Here is a 24,843-nt window from a genome sequence, read left to right on the forward strand (position 1 = left end):
TATTGCATTTTACTAGCACGTGTTTCTATTATTTTGGCCACCCTATTTCAATCAAAGGGGTGGCCAAAATAATAGGAATACATGCTAGTACAATGCAATACAATTTAACAGCATCACAAACTACATCCTCCAAAATGACCATATTGTTGAATCACCATCTTGTAAACTGTTTCAACATAAAGTGAACAAGGATATCAATTATAAATAAATATTTGACAGGACTGTTGTATTAGACTGCATTTGTTTTGTTACAGTAGGTGCACCTAATGAAGTGGCTGGAAAGTGTAGATCTGTGATTCAACCCTTGCACAGCACTTAAAATACCTACAGTAGAAATAATTTGGTCGATTGTTTTTGCACAACATCCATCAATGTGGCCTACGCTCAAGTCTACAGCCTGATGCCTGAGCACATCCTTTAAACCCCTCTAATTGAGTCTGGAGAGACAGGCTTTGCCTCTAATACTGTGAGGTACAATCTGAACAGAGAGGAGCCTGTAATTCCAGTCACCTCTCCAATCTCCATAGACATCATCATGAGATCACTTAAAAATAAATTGCATCTGACACAATCCACATGTAATTGCTGTTCAAAAGTTGAGGAGACAAAGCAAAAAAGAGAAAAAAAATAAAGAAATGTGTTCTTAGATGATAGTAATAATGTTGATCCACCCGCTCGCTCCTGAACCACAGCGTTGTACCCTATCGGCAGTGATGCACGAGGGACACGTTTCCAGTGCATCATGCAACCTCATTTAGTGTGAAAAGATCAAAACCGGAATGGAATAAGGCTTGCTCATTGTGAATCCCCACAACCCAAGTGGTTAGGATGGGGTAAAAGTTTCAGTCCGCACGGTTACAGCTATCCGGTTACGCCGAATGCAATGGAATGACAAACTTACACCCGAACGGAGAGTGGTACTTGATCCCCACTTCCTGGAACACCTGGCGGGGCACCCCGACATCGCAGAGGTAGACCCGGCCCGCCCCCTCGGGCAGGGGCAGGGGCAGGCCCAGGGAGAGGGACCACTTGGCCTCCACCGCCTGGCCCTGACCGCAGACTGGAGGGTCTATGCTGAGCACTGGGGCTCGGCTCTGGTTGGCCCAGTCCGCAGCTGCCCTGTACCACGGCTGGTCCATCAGGAAGGTGTTCTCGTGACAGTCCAGGCAGTTGATGATGAGATCCACCGGGCTGTCTGGCAGGTCTGTGGGAAGACAGAAACAGATTTTTAGAACAAAATCAGATTTTTAAGTCTGAACAAAAGAGCACCAACACCATGCCCCGTTAGAAAGTAGCTAATCATTAAATGTTTATACTAGAAATGGTGCTCAGAGAGCACAGACATCTGTTTTTTTTGGCTTTGTGCATGCGCACATGCGTGCAAGCAGGACATACAGGTTTGGTATTGCTGCATTTGTTTGGTTGAGAGCTTTATGCCAGTCCAAAGACAGTGTCTCTGTGACCTTCCCATACTGAGATATGGCCATTTCTATTCCCCCTATTGACAATGAATGGGGGGAATTTTTAGCTCCCCAAGTCCAAAAAATGAATGGAGGTGAATAGCCGGCTCGGCCGTGTTTCGGCGGCCCGTGGACCCACCCCGTGATTCTGATCTTATCCAGAATTGAATAGGTTGTTAGATTACCCATGCTGCACCCCTCCACCGAGTTTCATGAAAATCAGTCTGGTGGTTTTAGCGTAAACCTGGTCTAAAAAATTAATGGAGGTGAATGGCCAGATGTGCTTGGACCCGCCCTGTGATTTAGATCTGCTCCAAAATGTTATGGGTTCTGAGTTGGCCCATGCTACACCCCTCCACCGCATTTCATGAAAATCGGTCAAGTAGTTTTTGCATAATCCTAGTCCAAATAATGAATGGAGGTGAATGCGCTGTCGCTGGTAATGAAGTCCATAAATAAACTCTGAACTACCACTAGCACAACTTAAATCATTTAATAATTAACAAATACCTTTAATACTGGAAACCTGCTTTCCCTCAGTCTTGCTGAAGAGTGTGAGCTCGCTGGTGACGGCATCGAGCATCTTGACAAAGTTGGGCAGGAAGAGGATGACCTCCACCTCGCGGTTAGCCAAGTGACGCCCACAGCTGATTCCCTGGGCCCCCTGGACATGGGGGCCGCACAGCAGGGCCACAGTCGGACGCTGGTGCACATTCTTAGGGGTTAGTCTGCAGGGCAGGAAACAGCATGCACAATTTATGAAAGCGTCGGTCCATCCGGTTAACTATTAGCTTTCTTGTGAGTCGATGCAGGAACAAAATGTGATATAAGAGATGGGTCAAACACGTTATAAAACATCTGGGATGTGTGTAAGGTACAACTGGAGCTGTGCTCACCTGTTGGGCCCCCCCAGCAGCGTCAGTGCCATCTGACTGGCGCACACGCCTGTCATCTCCAGCCTCCTCTCCAGGGAGAGACCATGACGTTCAGCTACCGACAGCAGACGCTTATGTAGCTCATAGGATACACTGGGCACCACCAGCCCCGAGTCTACATGGAGAAAAACAGAGGGAAGCTGCCAGTCACACTTGTAAATGGTAAATGGTCTGCACTTATATAGCGCTTTTATCCAAAGCACTTTACAATGGCCTCTCATTCACCCATTCACACACCAATGGCGGCAGCTGCCACGCAAGGTGCTAGCCTGCTCATTGGGAGCAATTTGAGGTTCAGTGTCTTGCCCAAGGACACTTCGATATATGGACATGAGGTTGCAGGATTCGAACCGCCGACCTTACGATCATTGGACGACCCGCTATACCTCCTGAGCCACAACCGCCCACTTCACGCTGATGCTGTCTAGCTCAGGAGTGACGCACCTGACCTGAGATGAATGTCTGTGGCATGCGATGCGAGACGCTTACCGGTGCAGTACTCCTTGGCCCCGGGCTGGGGCACAGCGATCTGCCTGTAGACAACGGGCTTGGCCTCCAGGATGTTTTCGTCGTGACGGTACCGAGAGGGCGTCTGCTCCCCCGGCGTGCCGTGAGATCTCGCCCCGTTGCTGCGGCGTTCCGACGTGTCTATCTGCGAGAACACCGCGGCCTTGTCGAACAGCGCCAGGTTCCCCTCGAAGTCAAAGTCCGTGTCCAGCCCATCGTCCATACCGTCCCCGAAACACTCGTCGTCTCTGTGCTTCATCTGACCCGCTCCGCCTGCCCCGTTCTTCACGCCGTTCTTCTTAGGCGTGACCTGGTTCGCTCCTCGGCTGCTTGACGACCCTGTGATTCAGATCCAGATTCAGATCTTTATTTTTCACAAAACGTACAGGGTACAGTCAGTGAAATGTTGCTGCCGGCTCTGTGATGTGCCCAATTCGCTTTATTCACGCAGCTGCCATATTGGTCATGTCTGACGTAATTGGTGGGATGAATGCGGATGTGCCCCTTGACTCCAATGTTAAAAGTTCATTATACTTCAAGAACCAAAATAGTCAAAATAACAGGCTGAATACACTAGCGGGGTTACAAACTCATTATCACCAGAATCCAATTGTTTTTCACTGCCATAGTTTTCGCGTTTGGAAATACATGGAGGTGAATGAGCCAAAGTTAGCCATCAGCTGCGTTCATTTCCATGTGTTTCCAAACATGAAAACAACGGCAGTGACAAACAATCGGAGTCTGGTAATGATGAGTTTGTAACCCCGATAGTGTATTAAATAAATGATCCGGGGGGGGAGGGGCATGACGATAAAGACTTTGAACCCACGAAAACGGCAGCTTTACGACTGCGATAAGCTGCACACCGTTAACTCTTGACTTACAAGAGTTGTGCCTCCGGCGGAAGCCCTTGGGCTGGCCGAGTACGTCCAGGTGGCGGTCTCCGTAGCTCTTGGAGCAGTGCTGCTGTGGAGAGTTCAGCCTGTCCTGGGCCCTGGGGTCACCTCTGTGTGGGACTGGGACTGGAGCGCTGCCAGTCTGACCGCCGCCCCTCCCGGGGCACCCCTCCTGCCCGTTACGGATGTCCAAAATCTTGAGCTCCTTAATGTCCATGGCACTGCACAGCACAACAGCTGATATAAACAAGCCTTGAAACTCCTTCCACCAAGTCCACAGTCCACATCACACACAGATATTGCAATAAGCTGTCCAGGTACTGTAGACACAAACACAGATGTGTAGGCAAGACATTGACTCGCACTGTACCTGAAAGTGACCTCAGGGACTGGACACTTGACACCATTGTGGAAAGGCTGTTTGAGTGAGATGGTTTGGCTGGACTGGTCCACAGATGAAACCTCTCCTTGGTAGACTCCCAGAGTTGAACCACAATTTATAGACACCAAACTCCCTAACCAATCTGCAGCCATCCTGTCTTCGGAAGGGGGCATCACAAGAGAAAACTGTTAGTCTAGCTAGCGAACGTTACTAGCTAGTTATTGTTATGCAGTGAACTGGGGGAAACTGCTTTCAGTTATTATACTCCTAAGACCTGGAATAGTTTGGAAAATCTCAAGATCTTGTATTTTTTGCCATCTCCATCAATTCAAATCAACTGTTACTGGACTTGTCAAATGCCTATAAACCCTGCCCTCACTGTCTTGTGTTGCAACGTGTTTGTTCTGTACTGTATACTTTGTCCATTGTTTATTTATGCATGGTATGTCACGTTAGCCCTGGACAAGTCTCTCTTCAAAAATAGATGAAAACCTCAATGAGATTCATATAAATAAAGGATAAATAAAATGCCCCATGATAATTAAGTTAGCTAATGTCAGCTAATGTTACCGTTATCCCACGTTATCATAATGATGTCCCTGAAGCACCAAGCTGGAATTATGGTCCTATGTTAAATTGAACGCAAATAACGTGCAAATTAATGAATGAAATTAACTTTCACTGTATAAAATACACTCTTTCCCCTCTAGGTATTATCTAGCTAGGTTAGACCCCGTGCAGTATTCTGAATAGGCTAACTTGCTAATCAGCTAGCTAACTGCTAACTGCTAAAGCAACATGGCCTCCACCACCGAATTATGCTGGTTCAGTTCAGAGGCGTCTTATTCTACGTGAAGGTAACACACATACCTGTAGCAATATTACGTATAGCAGATCCTTTCAATTTCAACTCAACACCGTTGCGGTACTTAAACTATATGACGCAATTAACTGACTATTTGTGTCCTTGAGCCGCTAGCTTGATAAATTCGTGTCTGTCGTCAATGTAGAAATCACACAATTTCCGTTTCCTGCCGCTACTCACACATTTCAGAATAAAGGGTTCATGCAAAAAGACATAATAAATAAAAGTCTTACAGACAAACAGTGCTGTAACTGAATGGATATATTATTATGATTATTATTGTTGTTTTTTTTATTATTATTATTATTATTATTATTATTATTATTATTATTATTATTATTATTATTATTATTATTAAGGCCGCAAGCAGCAATGAGACTGGGTCCTACGGTTCGTTCAGACTGACAGACAAAACAGATGGGCTGGCCCACCTGGTATTCCCACCCCTCTCCCCATCACAATAGGCCTACTCTCCTCCACCCATCGTTCACACCTCTGACCCTACCAACCTTTTTACTGTCTCCCCTCCAGCTCAACCTGTTCCTCTAGTCCATCCCCCTCCCTCCACCTCTCCTCCATCTCCCTCCATCTCTCCTCCATCTCTCCTCCATCTCCCTCCCTCCATCTCTCCTCCACCTCTCCTCCATCTCCCTCCATCTCTCCTCCATCTCCCTCCCTCCATCTCTCCTCCACCTCTCCTCCATCTCCCTCCATCTCTCCTCCATCTCCCTCCATCGCCCTCCATCTCCTTTCATCTCTCCTCCATCTCTTCTTCATCGCCCTCTCTCCACCTCTCCTCCATCTTCCTCCATCTCTCCTCCATCTCCCTCCATCTCTCCCCCATCTCCCTCCCTCCAATTCTCCTCCATCTCCCTCCACCAATTGAGTTTATCTGTAGCATAATCTTAGAGATGGCAGCAATGTTTCACTGTGAATGTACACCGTACATTACATGTAATAAATAAAAGGAATCTTGAATCTTGAATCTTGAATCTTGAATCTTGAATCTTGAATCTTGAATCTTGAATCTTGAATCTTAATCTTAATCTTCATGAGAAAATTGGCTTTGAAGTGCTATATTAGCATTAGCAATTAGCTTTCTTCCAAAATGGTCAAATTTCAAACTCTTATTGTAATCTCCTTGTTTTGTGAGATATCTGCAAATGCTTTGACAGGGTGCAATGTGGTAGTGCCCTATTCGTGTTTAAGGTCCCTAGATTATTGTTGTACAAAATGATAAGCGCTTGAACTTTGTGGCCCATATTTGTTTTCTTTAAATGCCAGTTTCTCCACCATTTTCTCTTAGCTTTTATCACTCTGTATGTAGACATACATATACATGTGGAATTTCAGACCAATTGGCTTGGTTTATGAGAATAAACTTTTTGTAGGTTTTGCCAAATTTTCAACCTGCAGCCAAATCCATTGTGGCGGAGACAATGGGTCTAAATGTCAAATTTGTTTCCCATGCGGATTGACGTGTTCGAAGTTTCATACATTTTTGTCTAACTGGGTGGAAACTCCAGCATTGTTTGCTAAATTGCTTATTATAGTGCCACCTAGGGTAGATTCGTGGTGACTCTTTGTGGCCTAGTTAGTCATGGTCTGGAGTTTCGACCAGGTGATTTTTAGCATTTTTGGTCCAGGAGGTCAAGACTTATTCAAGCATTTCCAGGAAAAATACCAACAATCACAATAGGGTTCCTACGCTACTGTGTAGGACCCCTAATAACTAGAAATTATGCTCAGAGAGCACAGAGAAAATTTAATGGGTTCTAAGTTGGACCATGCTACACCCTTCCACCGAGTTTCATGAAAATCGGTGTAGTAGTTTTTGCATAATCTTGCTAACAGACGAACAAACAACCAAACACACCAACGAAAACATTACCTCTCGCCCTGCGCTGTCAGAGGTGATAAGGATTGCTATGCTACTGCGTAGGACCCCTAGTAATAATAATAATAATAATAACTAGAAATGGTTCTCAGAGAGCACAGACCTCCACCCATGAATGCATTTCGTGGCTCTGTGTGTGTGCATGTGTATGCAAGCAGGACATGTTTGGTATTGCTTATTCATTATTAAGAGCTTTATGCCAGTCCAAACCACGTGTCTCTCTGACCTTCCCATGCTGAGATATGGGCATTTCAATTCCCCCTATTGACAATGAATGGGGGGATTTTTCGTTCCCAAAGTCCAAAAAATCAATGGAAGTGAATGGCCGTCCATGTTAAGGCGGCTCGTGGACCCGCCCTGTGATTTAGATCGGCTCCAGAATTTAATGGGTTCTATGTTGGCCCATGTTACACCCCTCCATCGAGTTCCATGAAAATCGGTCTTGTAGTTTTTGCGTAATCCTGCTAACAGACAAACAAACGAACACCAAAAACATTACCTTTCGCACTGTGCTGTCTCCGGGGTGGAGGCAATAAGAATATCATCAATTACAAGAGGATTCCTATGCTGCTGCGTAGGACCCCTAATAATACAATGTATTTATATAGTGCTTTTCCAGATGTTAGAGCACTACGCTGAAAGTGTAACGGTAGTACTCTGTGTTGTATTTCTCATTCCTTTGACCCATGTTAAGGGAATGTCCAGGGCGGGACATGAACCTGCAACCTTCCGTTTGCAAGTCGGATGTGTTAACATCTATGCCAAGAGAGGTATCTCTATCAGCAGGGTCGTTAGCACATACTAAGGGAGTGAGTTTCACCAGCTACTCGCTACCACTACCTCAGAGGACTACACTCCCTGCATGAGGGTTTACGAAGACTCACGATTCACTCGGTTACCAAAGCATGACTGATGTGACAATCACTGGCATGGTAATCTACCTGTCTGGCCAGAACCTTTTCAAATAAGTAGGCTACCAGTCTGAATATAGCTGATATTATATATAGGGTTATATCTTACAGCAGGAACTCATTACTGACACTGCGGCTACATAGCACACCATGGAGTCCATGCAGACACATTGTATTCTCAAGTAGAGTGTGTAATGATATCATTAGCTCATATAATTTGGGACTCGGAGGTGTGTAGTATTTCTCACATAGCTGTGGAGCCATGGCAAAGGTCCGTGTATTGGAGAGGTCCTGTGAAGTCATCATCCTTCATGTCCTTACAAGAGCCTCCCTACACCATGGGCACATTTAGAGTTATTAGCCACCTGTGACATTTTGTCCATAGGGACAAGAGAGTCAATTTCAACCACCTAGTTATTAACTTGTGTCAACAAACAGTAGGCCTGCAGAACGAGCCAGTGTGGTAACGGGGAGGGTATCTAACGAGGGCTGGACTTAGCACACTGCGTCCTGTGTATGCTGGTTACCATGGATACTTTCTTCAAGGGCTGCATACTCCACAGCCTGCTCCTGCAATCAAAGCAGCTGCCTGGATCAGAGCAGAGCGAGTGAGCATTGTCAGGGGACAAGAGGGGGCTTAAACAAGGTAAGAGGCGTCCAGCTTCTGTACAGTACAGCTTGTTACTGCTTTTTATAAGTCGCTGGGTAATGGTAAATGAAACATGAATGATTGCCCGTTTTGTTGGCTAGTTCTGACTGTAACAAATATTAGAATGAATAATCCATGCTTATTTCCACAAAATGTTTGTGGATGGTCAGGCATTGCTCATGTGTTGTTTTTGTAAACTCCCTGGTGACAAAAGGCAAGTGGAACTGATCTGGGGTGTGTGATAACTCTCTGTGTATTGTTGGGTTTGATAGAGAAGGCCAAGTGAACACTGGAAAATCGAAGGAACGTTTTCTATGAATAGGCACTTGGTCTGAGCTGCCACTACTGTGAGACCATCTTTCCATGTCTGGTCATCCTCTGGGCAGAGCCAGGGGGGATGGACCTGTGGGAGGACGAGGCCTGCAGCCTCGCCCCTAAAAAAAGCAATGACGACTGGGACTCAGGAGGAATCGCCAAGACCTTCAGACACTCGCTCCGAGCCTCAAGCCCACTCTCCCTCACTGACCTGGACATGTGGGACAGCAAGTCTCACTTTAAAACTCAGGTAACATGTAATAGATGATCATTCGTTAGTTTTATTTCCACTTTAATGCGAATAAAGGGACATTTGACTTTATATTGTTGTATTATTAGTCTGCAGCATGGTGCAGTGTGTCTGGAGCCAGCTTCCTGTCCAAAGTCAGCACCAGGTAAGAGCTAAAGCTTTTGTTCAATCCTTCAATGGATAAACATCATAACAAACTAAACAATTGTGTCTCCTATGGCCCAGCACTGGCAGCAGTGGTGGCTTCAGACAGAATGAGCCAGGATTGAGAAGATGGCATTCAATGTCCCGTATGGCCCCCGAGGGTGCTCCGCGGTCCCTCTCCCCCTCCCCTGGGGCTGAGCTACGGGTTGCCCTGGCCGAGAGCAGCTTCAGGCGGGCAGAGCTGGTGCAGAGGCTGAGGGAGGCCCATGGACGTCTGGACAGCCAGACAGACCTGCTGAAATCCAAAGACACGCAGCTGCACCACACCACCACCACTTCCCAGCTGCTGGAGCTGAAACACAAGGTAAGAGGAAGGGGTGGGGATCAGGGACTCTCTCCCTCTTCCACTCTTCTGGCACGGTTATCTCTCTCTGTCTGTTGTGTTTGGTTGGTCTTTGTGAGATGCCCCCCCCCCCCCCCCCCGGTTGTGTCCCACAGCAGCTGGCCGAGGCGGTGAGCGCCCTGGAGCGGGAGAAGGAGGCGGCTGAGCTGTCCCGCTTCGAAGAGAGCCGTCGTCGAGGAGAACTGCAAGACAAGTGAGTGCTATTGATAACAGCAACGTCATTTTATTCCTGTGGGGTTTGATTACTTGAGTAAGAAAATTGTTTAAATTATATGGAGAAAGGTTTACCTGGGCATTTCCATAGGACTACCCAAAATAACACAAACTGTAGCTCTTAGGTAGTCTAATTGTTTCAATTATTACAGCACAAAATAGTTTGCTTTGAAATATGATTAAGGGTGTTGCAGCTGGAGATGGACATGTTGAAGATGAGGTCAAATCTGGACAGAGGCAGCATCATCCAGCCTGCTTCCCTCCACAGAAACCCTACTCCTCTCAGCAGAACATTACCTGTGACACAAGATGACTTTTACAGAGAGGTATACACAAGAATCTATAGATCTTTTGTCTCTGTTTTTCCTTACACACGATAACAACAATGAGAACTCCCAACATTTTGGGTGTCCTCGTGTGACACCGTGACATAATATGTCTATTATGTATGTTAGGGGCGGCTGTAGCCCAGGAGGTAGAGCGGGTCATCCTATAGCTGCAGGGTCAGCGGTCCGAATCCCGGCTCCTCCTGACTACATTTCAAAGTGTCCTTGGGCAAGACACTGAACCCCGAATTTCTCCCAATGAGCAGGCTCCACCTTGCATAGCAGCTGCCGCCATTGGTGTGTGTATGTGTGTGTGTGTGAATGGGTGAATGAGAAGCCTTCATTGTAAAGCGCTTTGGATAAAAAGCGCTATATGAGTGCAGTCCATTTACCATTTAGCATGTATGTCCATGCAGGGGAAGCAGAAGGCAGAGAGAGAGCTGAGCAGACTCAGGGAGGTCTTGAGAGAGGCCGAGGAAAAGGTTGAGTCGCTGGAGACAGAGAGAGACCAGGCCCTCCACCAACTCCACTCCTCCAAAGAGGTCAGGTCATAAAGACAGGATTTGTTCACGTACTGTACCAAAGAGGCGGCCAGACTCGCGCTTCTCCATTCACATCGCTTTGTTGACTCTCCCCGCTGTCTCCCCCTCTGTGGTACCAGACCCAGAGGGCCGTGTTGGGCCAGACAGAGGAGGTGAACCAGAGACTCAGTCGCTCTATTCAGTCCCAGAGTGAGCTGCAGGACCAGCTGAGTGAGGCTCGCAGCAAGCTGGGCCAGGCTGCTCTGGTCAGTGGACCATTCATCTAAATGGGCACAAATTCCTCTGTCTGACTTAGTTATCTTTCATAACCAGCACCACCCCTGCCCCCCCCTTCACCCCTCACCTGTCCCAGGAGAGAGACCTCCTGTCCACCAAGGCACTGAGGATGGAGGACAGCGTGGAGGACCTGAAGGCGAAGATGTCCGCGGCGCTGTCGGACAAAGACCGCCTGGTGCAAGAGAAGGCTGACCTGCACCAGCGGGCCCAGGGTCTGGAGCTGCAGCTGGACAGGGCCCAGCGGGGGAGGGAGGGCTTCACCGACCAGGTGTGCGAGCTCCACGACCAGCTGGCAGAGGCCAAGGCTAGCACCTGCAGACGGGGCCAGGAGACTGTCCAGCTGAAGGAGGAGCTGCACTCTGTCAGGGAGGTGAGAGCGCTGGACATAGGAGGAGTTACCAAATGAAACGCACATATTGTTTACACACTATAGTTTACGGTTGTGTAGTGTAGTGTATATTCAATCTAGAATTCAATCTAGAACATCTAATGTACATAGAATATCTAGTGTACATAACATAACCACAAATGCAAATGTCAATATAACCCCTGCAGGATTATTTATTATAGCTATATCATGTACATACACACACCCATACCCCTCCACTACATATCCATATGTACATAATCCATCCAGACTGATATCTATCTTCTTACCCTTACTGTATAGAAATTATACTTACTGTGTAATTTGTAAATTTGTAACTAGTGAATTTGTAATTTGTAAATTAAGTACTGGAGTCTGTTATTGAGCATAATCGCGGAGTTGGCAGCAACATTTCACTGTGACTGTACATGTATGTTACATGTGACAAATAAAGAAATCTTGATCTTGAATCTTGAGATTATGACCACTGTCGCGGCCACAGACATTTCCCTCTCCTTCCTGCCTTCAGGCAAATGAGAAGCTGACGGTCGAGCTACAGATGGCGAAACAGAAGCTGGAGACTTCACTGACCCAGCAGCATGAGCTGGGGGCGGAGCGGCTCATCCACACCAATCAGATCGCAGCTCTGGAGACCGAGCGCTCACAGCTGATTGGAGAGAAAGAGGAGTTGCTGAGCAGTTTTTACCAGGGAGGACAGGAGGAACTGACCGCTCTGAGGGACAGATATGACCAGCTCAGGTGAGCGACGACGAACGTATCACACTGCATAGGAGTGGAGATGTGAGTGTACCCGGAAATGACCTGTGGTGGCGCTCATGCGACTGTGACTGTGGGCGGATATGGCTCAGGAGGTAGAGCGAGTCGTCCAATGACCACAGGGTCGGCGGTTTGAATCCCGACTTCTCCTGTCCACATGTCAAAGTGTCCTTGAGCAAGACACTGAACCCAAATTGCTCCCAATGAGCAGGCTGGTGCCTTGCATGGCAGCTACTGTGAATGGGTGAATATTTTTATAAGTGCAATCCATTTACCATTGTCATTAGAGAATTCCAGGATGCCCTTGAGTCTGAAAACCAGACGCTGCAGGAGCGTTGCCAGAGCCTAGAGGCGGAGCTCCGGGAGACAGAGGAGGAGCTGCAGCAGAAGGAGGAGGAGCTCCGGGAGACAGAGGAGGTGCTGCAACAGAAGGAGGAGGAGCGTCAGAAGATGGAGGTGGAGACAGCCCAGTCTGTGGAGGAGCTGAGGGGCGAGGCCTCACACTGGATGGAGAAATGGCAGGCCGTCGCCCTGAAACTGCGCTCCACACAGGAGGAGCTGGAGGGCCTCGAGCAGAGCAACTCTGTAGACACAGTAAGACGATCCATAACTCATCTAGAACACAGGGGTCATGTATTCCATCACTGCTGTGATGTGCATTACCAAGGGCCGAGTGCAATCATCTTATATGTTGACTTCAGTTACAAGAGGAAGCTGATCGACTGACAGCAGAGGTTGAAAGGCTTCGGGCAGAGAGCCAGAAAGACAGGTAAGTGTAGACAAACTAAGAGTAAAATATCTTTTTAGAAAGAAGACTCACTAGTATATTAGTGATATTCACAGACAGCTGTGTTCTCCTCCTCAGAGATCAGATCCAAACCCTACTACAGCACAAAGCCAGTACTGAGGCAGAGCTGGCGAGAGTCAAGGTACTGGTGCTTCTCCCAAGCTGTTCCTGATCCTCCCGCCATCAACTTCCACTTTATAGGGAGACATTAGGGCTTGGCGATTCGAATGTGTCCATCTGGATTCATTACTGTGGTAGGTCTTTTCTGCAGGCATGATGCCACATGTGTGTTTATTGCTCTGCAGAAGGAGGCTGGTTCACTCCTGAGGGTGGAGCTTGATGCCTGTAGACAACAGCTGGAGCTGGAGGAGAGCCGGAGCCAGGGGCTGCTCTACCGGCTGAGGGGGAGAGGACAGGGTACATGAGACCTTATGCCCCAGCCAGCCTTGATCCACTACACTATCATCATCATCATCATCAGCAGCAGCAGCTGCTGACTTATCTCAAGTGATGACTCTTATTCAATACAATACCAAACACCAGGGGGCAATAAACTCACTTTTTTGTTGTTGTCACAATGTTCTGAATGTTTCTGTAGATGGGGAGATTGTGCAAACTTTGGACAGGGGGACAGAGACGGAGTGAGTGTAATTACATTTTGACTGTGTGTATGGTGTATCATCAATACAGCTAATACATTTTAGTAATTTGTGAATTCTGATGAAACCTCACTTGCTTCCTCTCTGTCAAGACTTAGTATACCGCCAGAGACACCAACAGAGTCCTTCACTTTGTGTCAGAAAACCCCAGACTCAAGTTCCAGCCCAAATATCTCTCAGAGCATGAGAACAGTAAGCTCCTTGTCTCTGCCAAACATTAATACAGCGATTTGTGTATTGCTGACAAATACCGATGTGTGTATGTGTGTGTGTTTCTATGCATGCATGTGTGTGTCTGTGCGTGTGTGTTTGTATGCATGCATGTGTGTGTGTATGTGTCTGAGCATGTGTGTGTGTGTGTGTGTGTGTGTGTGTGTGTGTGTGTGCGTGCGTGCGCTAGGTCTCCCTGGAGGAGGTGGATGGTGAGCTTGGCCAGGTCAAGGTGGAGCTGCAGAAAGTGTGGGAGATGCTGAGGGACAGAGACAGCGAGCTGGAGGAGCAGCACCAGGAGCTGCAGCTGGCCAGAGGACAGGTACAGAGCTCACCTTCAGACGACCACTGAACCAGAGTTTACCAGGCGTACTGGAAGCATTTTCAATCATTTACATGGAGGTGTTATCCAGTATTAACCATCCTGTGATTAGGTGAACCAGCAAAGCAGTGAAGTTGACAGGCTGGAGCTGGAACTGGCGGAGAGAGAGCAGGACCTCCAGGAACAGTATGTTTATATCCTCCCTGCTACGTTTATCCTGTATGGAAATGGACCAGTCAGAGCTGATGAGCAGATGTGTGTTCCAGTGTTGAGAGTAACTGATTACAAAGTAAGTGATTACTGTAATCAGATTACTTTTTCCAGTAACTTGTAATGTAAGGGATTACATTTTGATTTTCAGTAATCACATCACAGTTACTGACCTAATAAAAATGTGATTACTTGTGAGTTACTTACACGTGTACCTGCTCCCTTTCGTGAGGTTGAACTGAATGTTTATGTCACCAGGGTCGAGATGTGCTAAGAGTGCTGGTATAGGATCAGATTTTCTATGATCTAACATGTAAAACTCATCCTAGATCAGCACTTCTATGATTCGGGTAAGGAATGATCTAGTTTTAGAAAGTAACTCAAAAGTAATCTAATTACAATTTAGAGAAAGTAATCAGTAGCTTTAGTCGATTACTTTTATTGAGTAACTAGCCCAACACTGGTGTGTTCACCGAAGTACTGATGCGTCGTGGATTTGCTCTCCCGTGTGACAGGAAGCACAGCTTGAAGAGTCTGGAGAGATTCAGAGACGCAGAGAGGACCAAGGCACAAATCAAGATCTCTGCTCTTGAGCTGAAGGTAAAAACCAATAAGATATCCTTTACTGACATTCACACGGCCAAAAACATTACCTCTTCCTGGTCTCTCAGTTCTCTCTTTGACTTTCATTCTTGTATGGCAGCTTGTTTCACAGAGGGACCAGTCTGCTGGGGACAGTCAACCTGACGAGGACCCTGGGGATATCCTGACCTTACTGAGGGCCCAGCTGGAGGGTAGGACTCTCTCTCTGTACCGCACCTCTTTACTGCACACTATAAACCACGTGGCCTGTGGCTTCTGCAATTGAATTACCCCTCATATCAAATACAAAACAAGCATTTTATAGGTTTGACCATTGTTTGTGGTTAATGGCCTTCGCTGGCCACCCATGTGTGTTTTGATATGGCCTCAGAGAGCAGTAGGAGAGCCAGCCGGCTGCAGCAGGAGCGGGACCAGGCGGTACAGAGACTGCAGACCCTGCGTCAGCTCCATCAGGTCTGCCTGGCCCAGCACTCCTCCTACTACAGCGCTACCAGTCTCAGTCATGTGTCCCAGTAAGAAGAAACATATATATACTGTATATAACACCCACATTGTGTGTCTGCTTCTCCACAGAGTAGAGAAGGAAAGCCACCCCTTGACAGAAAGAAAGAGAAAACTGTTTCTGTGGATCGTAAAGACCCGGAACAACAGAGGAGGCTGGTCACTGAGCAGGTAGAGGGATTCAAACAAACACTTATACCACAGCAGCGAGGATATGATTTTGATATCTTATGTGTGTGTGTGTGTGTGTGTGTGTGTGTGTGCGTGTGTGTGTGTGCGCGTGTGTGTGTGTGTGTGTGTATGTGTTGTTCGTACTACTAGTAGTAGTAGTAATAGTAGTAGTAGTAGTAGTAGTAGTAGTAGATACTTTATTGATCCCCGATAGGGAAATTGCAGCAGTTTGTGTGTATGGTTTCAGCTGAAGAGCTTGTTTAAGGAGCGGGAGCAGCTGGGCCGGGCGGGTGACAGATCAGGACACCCTCTTCAGGGCGACGCACCTAAAGTCGTCAAAGTAAAGTACTTCAACACCATTCAACTCTAGATCCCACTCATTCTGACTGAGACTGAAGATGGAACGGGTCAACGTTGACATAAATGAGGTGCCCCGGCTGGGAAGGGGAGGCTGAGGTTAGATGTCTATGAATGTATTCCCTCGTCTCCCCTTGTTTCTCCAGCAGAACGCCCTGGACACGCTGCAGGGCCAGAAGAGGAGACAGCGGGAGCCTCAGCGGCACAGGGGCCAACAGCAGGGGGCGGCGCTGGGGCCTTTGTCCGAGGAGCAGGAGGAGGAGGCCCAGGAGGAGGCGGCTCACCATAGGGAGGAGCTTCACTGCCAGGCCTCGGTGGTGAGAGAGATACTCCCTGTCTAACCTCCGGTCATTAATGCATCATAGGACTCACAGCACGGCTCACTAGGCTACAAATTGGCATTTTGCACCCCCAGATATTAATAATATTAACCGCATGATCACGATACTGCGTCAGATTAGGCACTGATCTTAATGCACTGGACCCCTGGGACCCGTCGGGATTGCGCCACACACATAATCTCACACACGCGCACACACACACAAACACACACATGCACACACACACACACACACACACAAACACAATATGTGCAGACCGCACTAATCCAGCGTCTTAATCAGAGAGCAGGAAGGGGTTCGCAGGGGTCGATAACCTCTTCTATGTGAAACGCAGCACGATGATAATCTCACATATGATGCTCCGCTGGGCAAATAATCCGATTTGGATCTGAGGAAACTGAGTGACCCGGTCCAAAGCACATCAGAGTCCCCCAGGGCGGAGGCCAACTTATACCACTGCCGGTACTTGAATGGATGTTGTTAGTTACAGTAACACAGTAACACAAAGTAGCACACAGTACTCTGTGTTGTCTTTTGATGCTGTAACAGTGCACCCCCCGCCGCCCACGGGATGATCAAAGTACAACTACGACTATTATTACTACTACTATTACTACTACTACTACTACTACTACTAGCCTACTACTACTACTACAGTACTACTACTAACCACCATTCTTTGTAGCATCACTAAACATGTGATAAACCTTTCTGAAAGTGAGACCCAAAGCAGAATCTGCTGGTGAATCAGATATGGCAAGCCCAGGCTAACATCTGTGATGTTTCTTGCCAGATGTCAGCAATGAGTTTGGAAATCAGCAATCTGAAAGAGAAAAATGCGAATCGCTTAAAAGGTGAAAGCGTGAATGAATCCATGCAATCTCCACTAGAGCTATGAATCTGTCCTCTCCTGATCTGTGGGTTTGAATCTGTCCTCTCTTGATCTGTGGGTTTTAACCTTTGTTCACCTTTTCTCTTTGGGAACTAGCTTTGAGATGTACACAATGGCTAGAAAAGTGGCTTTATCCACCAGAAACAGATATAATTGAATGAATGAAACAAGAATGATGGCGCTATCTGAACACAAAATTCAAAGTGACAGGGGATTCACTTCATAATGACTTGTTGCTTGTGGGGCATCTTTCCTATTACTGGCTGTCTGGTGGAGGCTTCCCTGAAGTGCATATGATTGTGTTCGCATTTGGCTTTATTACAGTAAATGTGCACTGAATAATAGTATCACTTCTGTTTCATCTGATTCCTCATGTGCGTTTGACGCAGCCGAGCTAAGCTTCCAGCAGCAGCTTACAGTAGCACAGTGTGTTGGGAGGACGCCAGAGCCCGGGGTCCCCAGACTATCAGACTCTATCATCGAGGGGTACGTGCAGGGGGGGACAACCCTCCCCTGCGAAGATGGAATCTACCTGGCTCGGCAGGTGGACATCTACTCTAGCCCCGAGGAAGAGGAGGAGGAAAAGGAGAAGGGGGGAGGCACTACCTAATGTGTCTCGCTGGTGCCCAATGTGGTGGCCTCTACCTGTGTAACACATTTAATACTATAATTGTGAGTGTGAACAACACCTGAGAGGGATACCTGCTGTTGCCAGCTTTGTGTTGTATCCCTTATCTTACAAATGATTACTATCATGCAGTTATTTGTGGAGATATATCATTTAATCAATGTTTTTACAATCTGTTGAGGATTAACCTGTGTTGAAAATCAATCGACTGATCAGCTGTCATGAGTATGGTGCATTTGTGAATTAATATTGTTTATATTAAAGGTGATTTTCCTGAGATGTGGGGTAAAAATGTTGCATTCGTGATTTAAGATCATAGGAACAACTTATATCATGAACAGTATGAGAAGAAACTGAACAGGGATGGAACAGCACCTTTATTTCAGATCAAAGGAGAGCAGATTCAAAGCCACCAAAACATGGAGGCAAAGTAAAGCTAACCCTAACCCTGTAGGCAGAGTAACCCTAACCCTGTAGGCAGAGTAACCCTAACCCTGTAGGCAGAGTAACCCCAACCCTGTAGGCAGAGTAACCCCAACCCTGTAGGCAGAGTAACCCTAACCCTGTAGGCAGAGTAACCCTAACCCTGTAGGCAGAGTAACCCTCACCCTGTAGGCAGAGTAACCCTCACCCTGTAGGCAGAGTAACCCTAACCCTGTAGGCAGAGTAACCCTCACCCTGTAGGCAGAGTAACCCTCACCCTGTAAGCAGAGTAACCCTCACCATGTAAGCAGAGTAACCCTCACCCTGTAAGCAGAGTAACCCTCACCCTGTAAGCAGAGTAACCCTCACCATGTAAGCAGAGTAACCCTCACCCTGTAGGCAGAGTAACGCTCCAGTGCAATAAAGTGAAGGCATACACATGGCACGTGAGCAGGGTGGCATCCTTATAACTTCTACGAGCCACTAATGTGCATGCTCATGAAAAAACAAACATCCCCACTCTCGCCACTCATGTAAGCATCTTCATGTTCCTCGTGTATTAGTTCATCTTTATACTAATTCCAGAAACCGTAGGGTCGATCTCATTGAAACGGCCATATCTTGACGTGGGAAGGTCTCAGAGACACTGGGAAAGCTCTCAATGTCACGAATGCATGTCCTGCTTCGCTCACACTTTGAGCAAAGCCAGCTCCCCGTGTGGAGGCGCTAGAGACACAGGGTTTGGACTGGGGTGTGTGGGCAGAAAGCCCGGAGTGCACCGAACCGCACCCCTGCCAGCTCCAACCCGAGGGGGGCGCCACAGAGCCGCCCAAACACGGCCGCCCATTCACCTCCATTTGGACTTGAATGTCCCTTTTTCAACAAAATGTCCCTTTTAGATGGAAAAGTAGATCAATAGATCAGTAAATAAATAGAACATGCAGAACAACCACGAGGACTCCATAAGCACTGTGCACTAGTTAGATAAATAGCTGAATGTGCATGGAGTGTTTTCATAGTCTCCAGCTCCAAGCAGTCTTCATGAGTGTTTCAGTTTCTCATAAATAACATATATGGGACAGATTACCAACTGCTTTAGATCCATTAGATCCATGAAAAGTACTCCAACTTCAATATTCCGCCCATTAGTGCTCCCATACTGAACACAGAACATCTGTTCTGTCAACCCTGTAAATCCTTCCCATAGCTCCAGGGTTCTGCGTAGCAGTCACTAATGTTTCCAGCACAGCTTGTACCACCTCCAACCATCCATCAATCCCCAAAAAGCTGCCATGTCTCACACGCAGTACTCCAATGTTTTCAGAATATGATTCACTCGGTCTGACCCAAAAGGACCGCGGTGGGTTTTAATCCTGCAAGGTCGGTGGAATCCTACAGCGGCTCTGGTTGGACGGTGTGCCAGCGCGCCCACTCCACCTGCCCCTGGCTGCACATGTCTCTCCAGTGGGCACGGCCCGCCTCTGGGGCCTCTGCACCAATCAGGACTCGTCCGAGCATGGGACTCTTTGAGTCCACCTGGTTCTTTCAAAATGCATTAGGGAAGGGGTATAAAGTTATTGTTAATTGTATACATTTGGAGGCTAGTTTTGGCAATATTGTGGCACAAATAAGTTGCCATTTCTATGTCTAGGTTTAGATTCTCATGGTGGCGAATGTACAGTAGGTCTTTCCTCCAAAGCAGATCATACCTGAATGACGATGAACTCCAACATGAGCGACAGTTGAGAGATGTCTCCGGGAGGCAGGTCAAAATGGCAGGGGGAGTTCCACACCGTGTTGGCCCCACCCACTCCCTTCGTCTCCCTCCTGCCAATCACAGCTCCCTCATGACGCAGGACGATGACCATCTGGTAGTCTGTGGAGGAGGAAGACATTCATGATGGTACCTGCCCAAATATTCTGCCCAAAACTAAGGCTTGGCGGAGCATAGATTCTCCATGGACTATAATCACCGCAAATACACAAGAACAAATCCGAACTGCAGATGAACATCCCCGTTGTATGATATAATAGCGCTCATACTTATCCATTGTAATCAAAACATGTATTTTTACAAACAGCATGTCGGCACATGAATGAACATAAAGGGAAAAGACCTAGACAGTGTAATGCCACCAAGACCGGCTTTGTTAGATCAGCTGTGTAGCTACTAGAAGGGATTGGAACATCGTCTGAAGGATTGGAGTAGTGAGTGAGGGATTAAAACCACAATGTCATTAAAAACAGGGATGATCTCCTGCCAGGCTCGTATCCTGCAAGACATTATTTAATCTCAAAACATTAAAAGCAACTAAACCACTAAAAAGCAAAGCTGAGGGCAGCCCACACAGTTTATATAAGCTTCCTTGTATAGCCTATATATCGTATCATATTTCCATGATGGGTCTCTTCTGTAGGCAAATATTTTGGCCAACCCTAGGCAGTATACATACCGTGTAGTACTGTAAGTACAAATAAGTCAGGTTTTACCTGGAGTGTGTGGTGTGGTGTGGTGTGTGTGTTAGTGTGTGTGTGTGTGTGTGTGTGTGTGTGTGTGTGAGGTTTTACCTGGAGCGTGTGGTGTGTGTGTGAGGCCGCCCAGGTTGTCAGCCCTCAGGACCATGGCCTTGAGGCGGTGGGCGAGGGTTTGGTACTGGAGCAGGATGAAAAGCTGACCCAGAGCCTGTGGCATGCAGCTTAGCCCTGGGCCTGCTGGTGTATCCTGGGAAGTCAGGCTCTGGGGTCAAAAAGGGGAAAAGTTCACCAAACGGAGAGAGAAAGCAATAGTGATTAGAAGAAATGATGTACCTACTGTATGCTGTCATATGTCAGAGAAACCAGCAAGCAAGAGTTGTTTATACAGATGACTAAAGGAAGCGTCTGTGATCCCTATCAAAGAAAGGCCCTTCACTTTCATACGAAACACATGGAATAAACAATATTAATTTAAAGAGGTCTCATCTGTGATATGATCTCCCTCCATGCCAAATCTCTTTTTCTCCGCTCATTAATCTAATTTCAACTCAACTTAAACTACATCTGTTTTTGTAAAAACAAAACTGTTTCTTCTTTACTGACGACAGTTCCATAGGCCAAAATTACCTTTTTAAGCTTCCACTTGTTCGGGCTGAGTTCCTTAGTGACCCGGAGGGGCTGCTCTGGACGCCAGTCTTTCCCCCCGCACTGCACTTCCACCTCCCCCAAGGGGGAGCCCCTCTGGCTGGGAGGCTCACGCGCGTACACGGCCAGCCTGAGCACACAGCGCTGGAGCTCCTCGGCGGAGCCCACCCTCAGCACCAGGCCCAGGGGGCCGCACGGCTCCGGGCCGCAGCGGGCGGAGGAGGCCTGCACGGGGCAGGGGCACAGAGGGGCCAGGCTGCCCAGCACGGACACCTCCTCCAGCCCGTGAGAGGCCCTGGTAAGGCCCAGCACCTGCACGGTCAGGGCGCCCTGCTCCGGGGAGAAGGCCATGGTGAAGTCCAGGCCAGGTCCCGGCTGCCGGCAGCTGGAGCCGTAGTGCAGCGTGCCCAGAGGGATGGCCTCCTCGGGCCCGGCGGGGGTGAGCCTGCTGCGCTCGCTGTAGGAGGAGCCGTCCATCTCCGTGGCGGCGCGGCGGCGCTCCAGCACCTTGGACAGCAGCCCCAGCCGGGGAAGGGAGGGGAAGGAGGCCATGGGCCTGTAGAGTGGGGAGGAGGAGACGACGGTGGGGGAGCTGAGGCGACGCAGGGGGAAGTAGGACCTGGGGTGCTCCTTGAACTCAGAGGCGCGAAAGGCGGCGGCGAAGCTGTCAGCGTCGTCGTCGGAGGTGGCGGGGCTGCTGAAGGTGGAGGGGAACTCCGGGACGTGTCCGGCGCCGGCCGACGCCAACCGAGGGGGACTCAGCACCGGGGTTGCGGGGTCGACTGGGGGTGACGCCGCGGGCTCTTTGACGGGGTGGACGTCGTCCTTCATCGTCCAGCACAGGAAGCAGCCCAGGACCAGACAGAGACAGAAGACCACCAGGCCGGCAATCAGCAGCACCTGCAGGTGGCCTGGACACAGGAGATAGCGGGCATGTGTAGAGCAACGGATGGCAGTCAGAACAAGTGTTTCACTGACCAAAAGCGCAGCAACAGTTTAGCAGAATCTCATCAACCAACCATTTGCAGCGCTTCAGTTACTTCAGTCACTTTGCTGCAGTAACCTCAAGGTTAAAATACAAACAAACAAACAAACAAACATCATACATCTCAGTAGTTGGTATACCTTCTATCTGTTTGGTGAACAGCACCTGGATGAGGAGCCAGAAGAAGAGCAGTACCATGATGACCTCGATCATGCCCTTGCAACAGAAGAGCACCACAGACTGCCACAGGGGCTGCCCAGGGTACTCGTCATCGTGGTAAGGCATGGCGCTGGGTTACCAGTTGGATACTCCTACTCCTCAGAACCACAGAACACTGGAGAGGTTAACTCCATGCTGACCCCCCCGCTCCCCCCCCCCTATAGTTCAGTTCAGCTGATTCCAGTTACTGTACTTGCTCTTATGAGGAACAATGCATTCCTCTTAAGTTATATGAGCATCAAAAGAAGAGTTTCGGTCCGGAGGTGTGCTTTCTTCGCTCGTCCTTCTGATCAGTCCAGGAGCTCTTTCTTTCTCTCCTCTTCTCTCGTTCTCTTTTTAGATCTCCTCTTCAGAAGTCTCCTAGTCGCCCTGCGTTTTTTGAGGGTGCTGATGTCACTGAGGCACACAAGCCAACTCTCTGCTTGTGCTCCAATCAAAGCTGCTTTGATGTTGAACATCACAAGTTGTTTGTTGTTGTCGTCTCGATGACATGACAGAATTGCTGGCAGAGCAGAGCTGTTAGCGCAGATGGGCTTATGCTCAACGGCAAAGCATCTTTCCTGAATTCACACTCCCAACTAGAACGAAACAGCTTCCAACTGAAGTCACTTCTTCTGTGTTGAAGCAGAGTTTCTCTTCACCTCTCACCGCTGGAGCACAATACTAAGTCCATCCACTGTCCCCCGGTCCTAGATGCAGACTTGCGGTTCTCTCCACTGTCCCCTGGTTCTAGATGCAGCCTTGCGGCATGCAGCCTGGCTGTCGTCCTCCAGCTACACCAACCCTGGCAGTAGTGCATGGTGACTTCCCAGACGGCGAAACCCCCCCCCAACCAACCCCGTGACCTACAAGCTGTCAGTTCCATTAGCATGTCCTCAGTCATCTGTTAGACGGCAGGAGTTCAGGAATTAACTCTCAATCCAGAGTTATACACACTCACTCTCATAGTAAATACACTCTCACACACACAATGTTGCAGCACACCACCAGAATAAGTAGTTACTATAATATAGATTTTGTTTACATTGGGGGTACTTTAGGTGTAGAGATGGTGTCTTTTGCTTGCTTGGACCCTGTGATGGTAAAAATGAGTGATAATCATATTTGTAGCTTATTTTATCAAATAACTGCGATAGAAATTTAAATAATTCATCTATAGATACATTCTCCAATGTATTATCTTAATCTCTGTACTTGTGAAAAATAACCAGATGCCACAGATGCACTCTGCTCCAGAAAAGCATCTATACAAAATACACTAAAGTTACTGTATAAGAGGCAATGCCACCACCCACTGACCAGACATATCCAGTGCACACAAGGCTTATTTGAGCACAATGGAAACCAGAGTAATTTAGAATCAATTCAAAAGATAGATGGTAGAAGACAGAAGAACATAAAACCAATTTCCCTTTGGGGGATTAATACTGTATAACAAAAAAAACAGACTTTAACACAGGCTTTCTACATCACACATCAGATTTTAATTCCTCAAAGTCATGTTCACATAAGAAACACTTGAGTGATCATCAAAACGTTTTATCCAACATCAAACAGGTCTTTGGTTGACAGCTGTAGAGTTCTGAGGCATCATGTGCGTGTGTGTGTGTGTAGCATACGTGATCATGTTCCTCTGATTGCATACAGCATTATTAAATAAGGCCCGGAGGTCCCCTGCTTCCTGTAGGAGTTCAGACACACTGACTCAAAACGACAGAAGACTACCAAATCAGCACATCGGCCTGAGGTATGACATATTCAGCAGTCAGAGAAATGAGGTAGACCTGGTTCAGTGTCCCAGTGGTCTTCAGAACAATCTAGAAATGCCTGAGGTTATCAAGACAGAGGTACATAATGAAATACCAGTGATCCGGCGAGTCTACCCTGGTCCATCAGACATTCCTGAGAAACACACCCCCCAAACATGGAAAGGCAAAACGAGGTAAGTAGTGTAATGTAGCTGCTACCAGATGTATGCATGTTCTAGACTTCTTTTTTCATCAGATTTTGAATAAATATCAAAGGAATAAAGGAACAACTGGCTACTGAGGTACTTTTTGGTGTCTATATGTCTATATCTTACTGTTGGCTATACCACATGTAAACAGGAGGATTCCTGTACGTAATGGTCCAATCACTCAGGCAGACGGCCACCCAACTTCACAGCCAAGTGAAATAAGCAAAAATTTAAATTTGATCTTAAAGCTGCATTTGTATCAGCCTCCTTTACCATTTCATTATATTTTTCTTAACGTTTAAACCTTTACAGAAAGGAAACAAAAATTGTGTCTTCAGCCTTA

The 24,843-nt window shown here is 47.6% G+C and overlaps 1 protein-coding gene across 1 annotated transcript; it reads right to left on the reverse strand.

The window, feature by feature from the left end:
- Positions 1–869: 869 nt before the first annotated feature.
- edc3 (enhancer of mRNA decapping 3 homolog) lies at positions 870–5,178 on the reverse strand (the record flags this gene model as incomplete). The annotated part of the gene is made up of 7 exons (XM_084453062.1): positions 5,051–5,178; positions 4,169–4,337; positions 3,787–4,019; positions 2,885–3,241; positions 2,357–2,510; positions 1,971–2,188; positions 870–1,204 (listed from the first exon to the last, which is right to left on the reverse strand). Exons 2-7 carry the CDS (start codon positions 4,330–4,332, stop codon positions 870–872), a joined length of 1,461 nt encoding a protein of 486 aa, XP_084309188.1. The 5' UTR covers positions 4,333–4,337; positions 5,051–5,178.
- Between the last annotated feature and the right edge of the window lie 19,665 nt (positions 5,179–24,843).

This window comes from Borostomias antarcticus, assembly GCF_949987555.1.
Source record: "Borostomias antarcticus genome assembly, chromosome: 18".
NCBI classification, from domain to species: Eukaryota; Metazoa; Chordata; class Actinopteri; order Stomiiformes; family Stomiidae; genus Borostomias; species Borostomias antarcticus.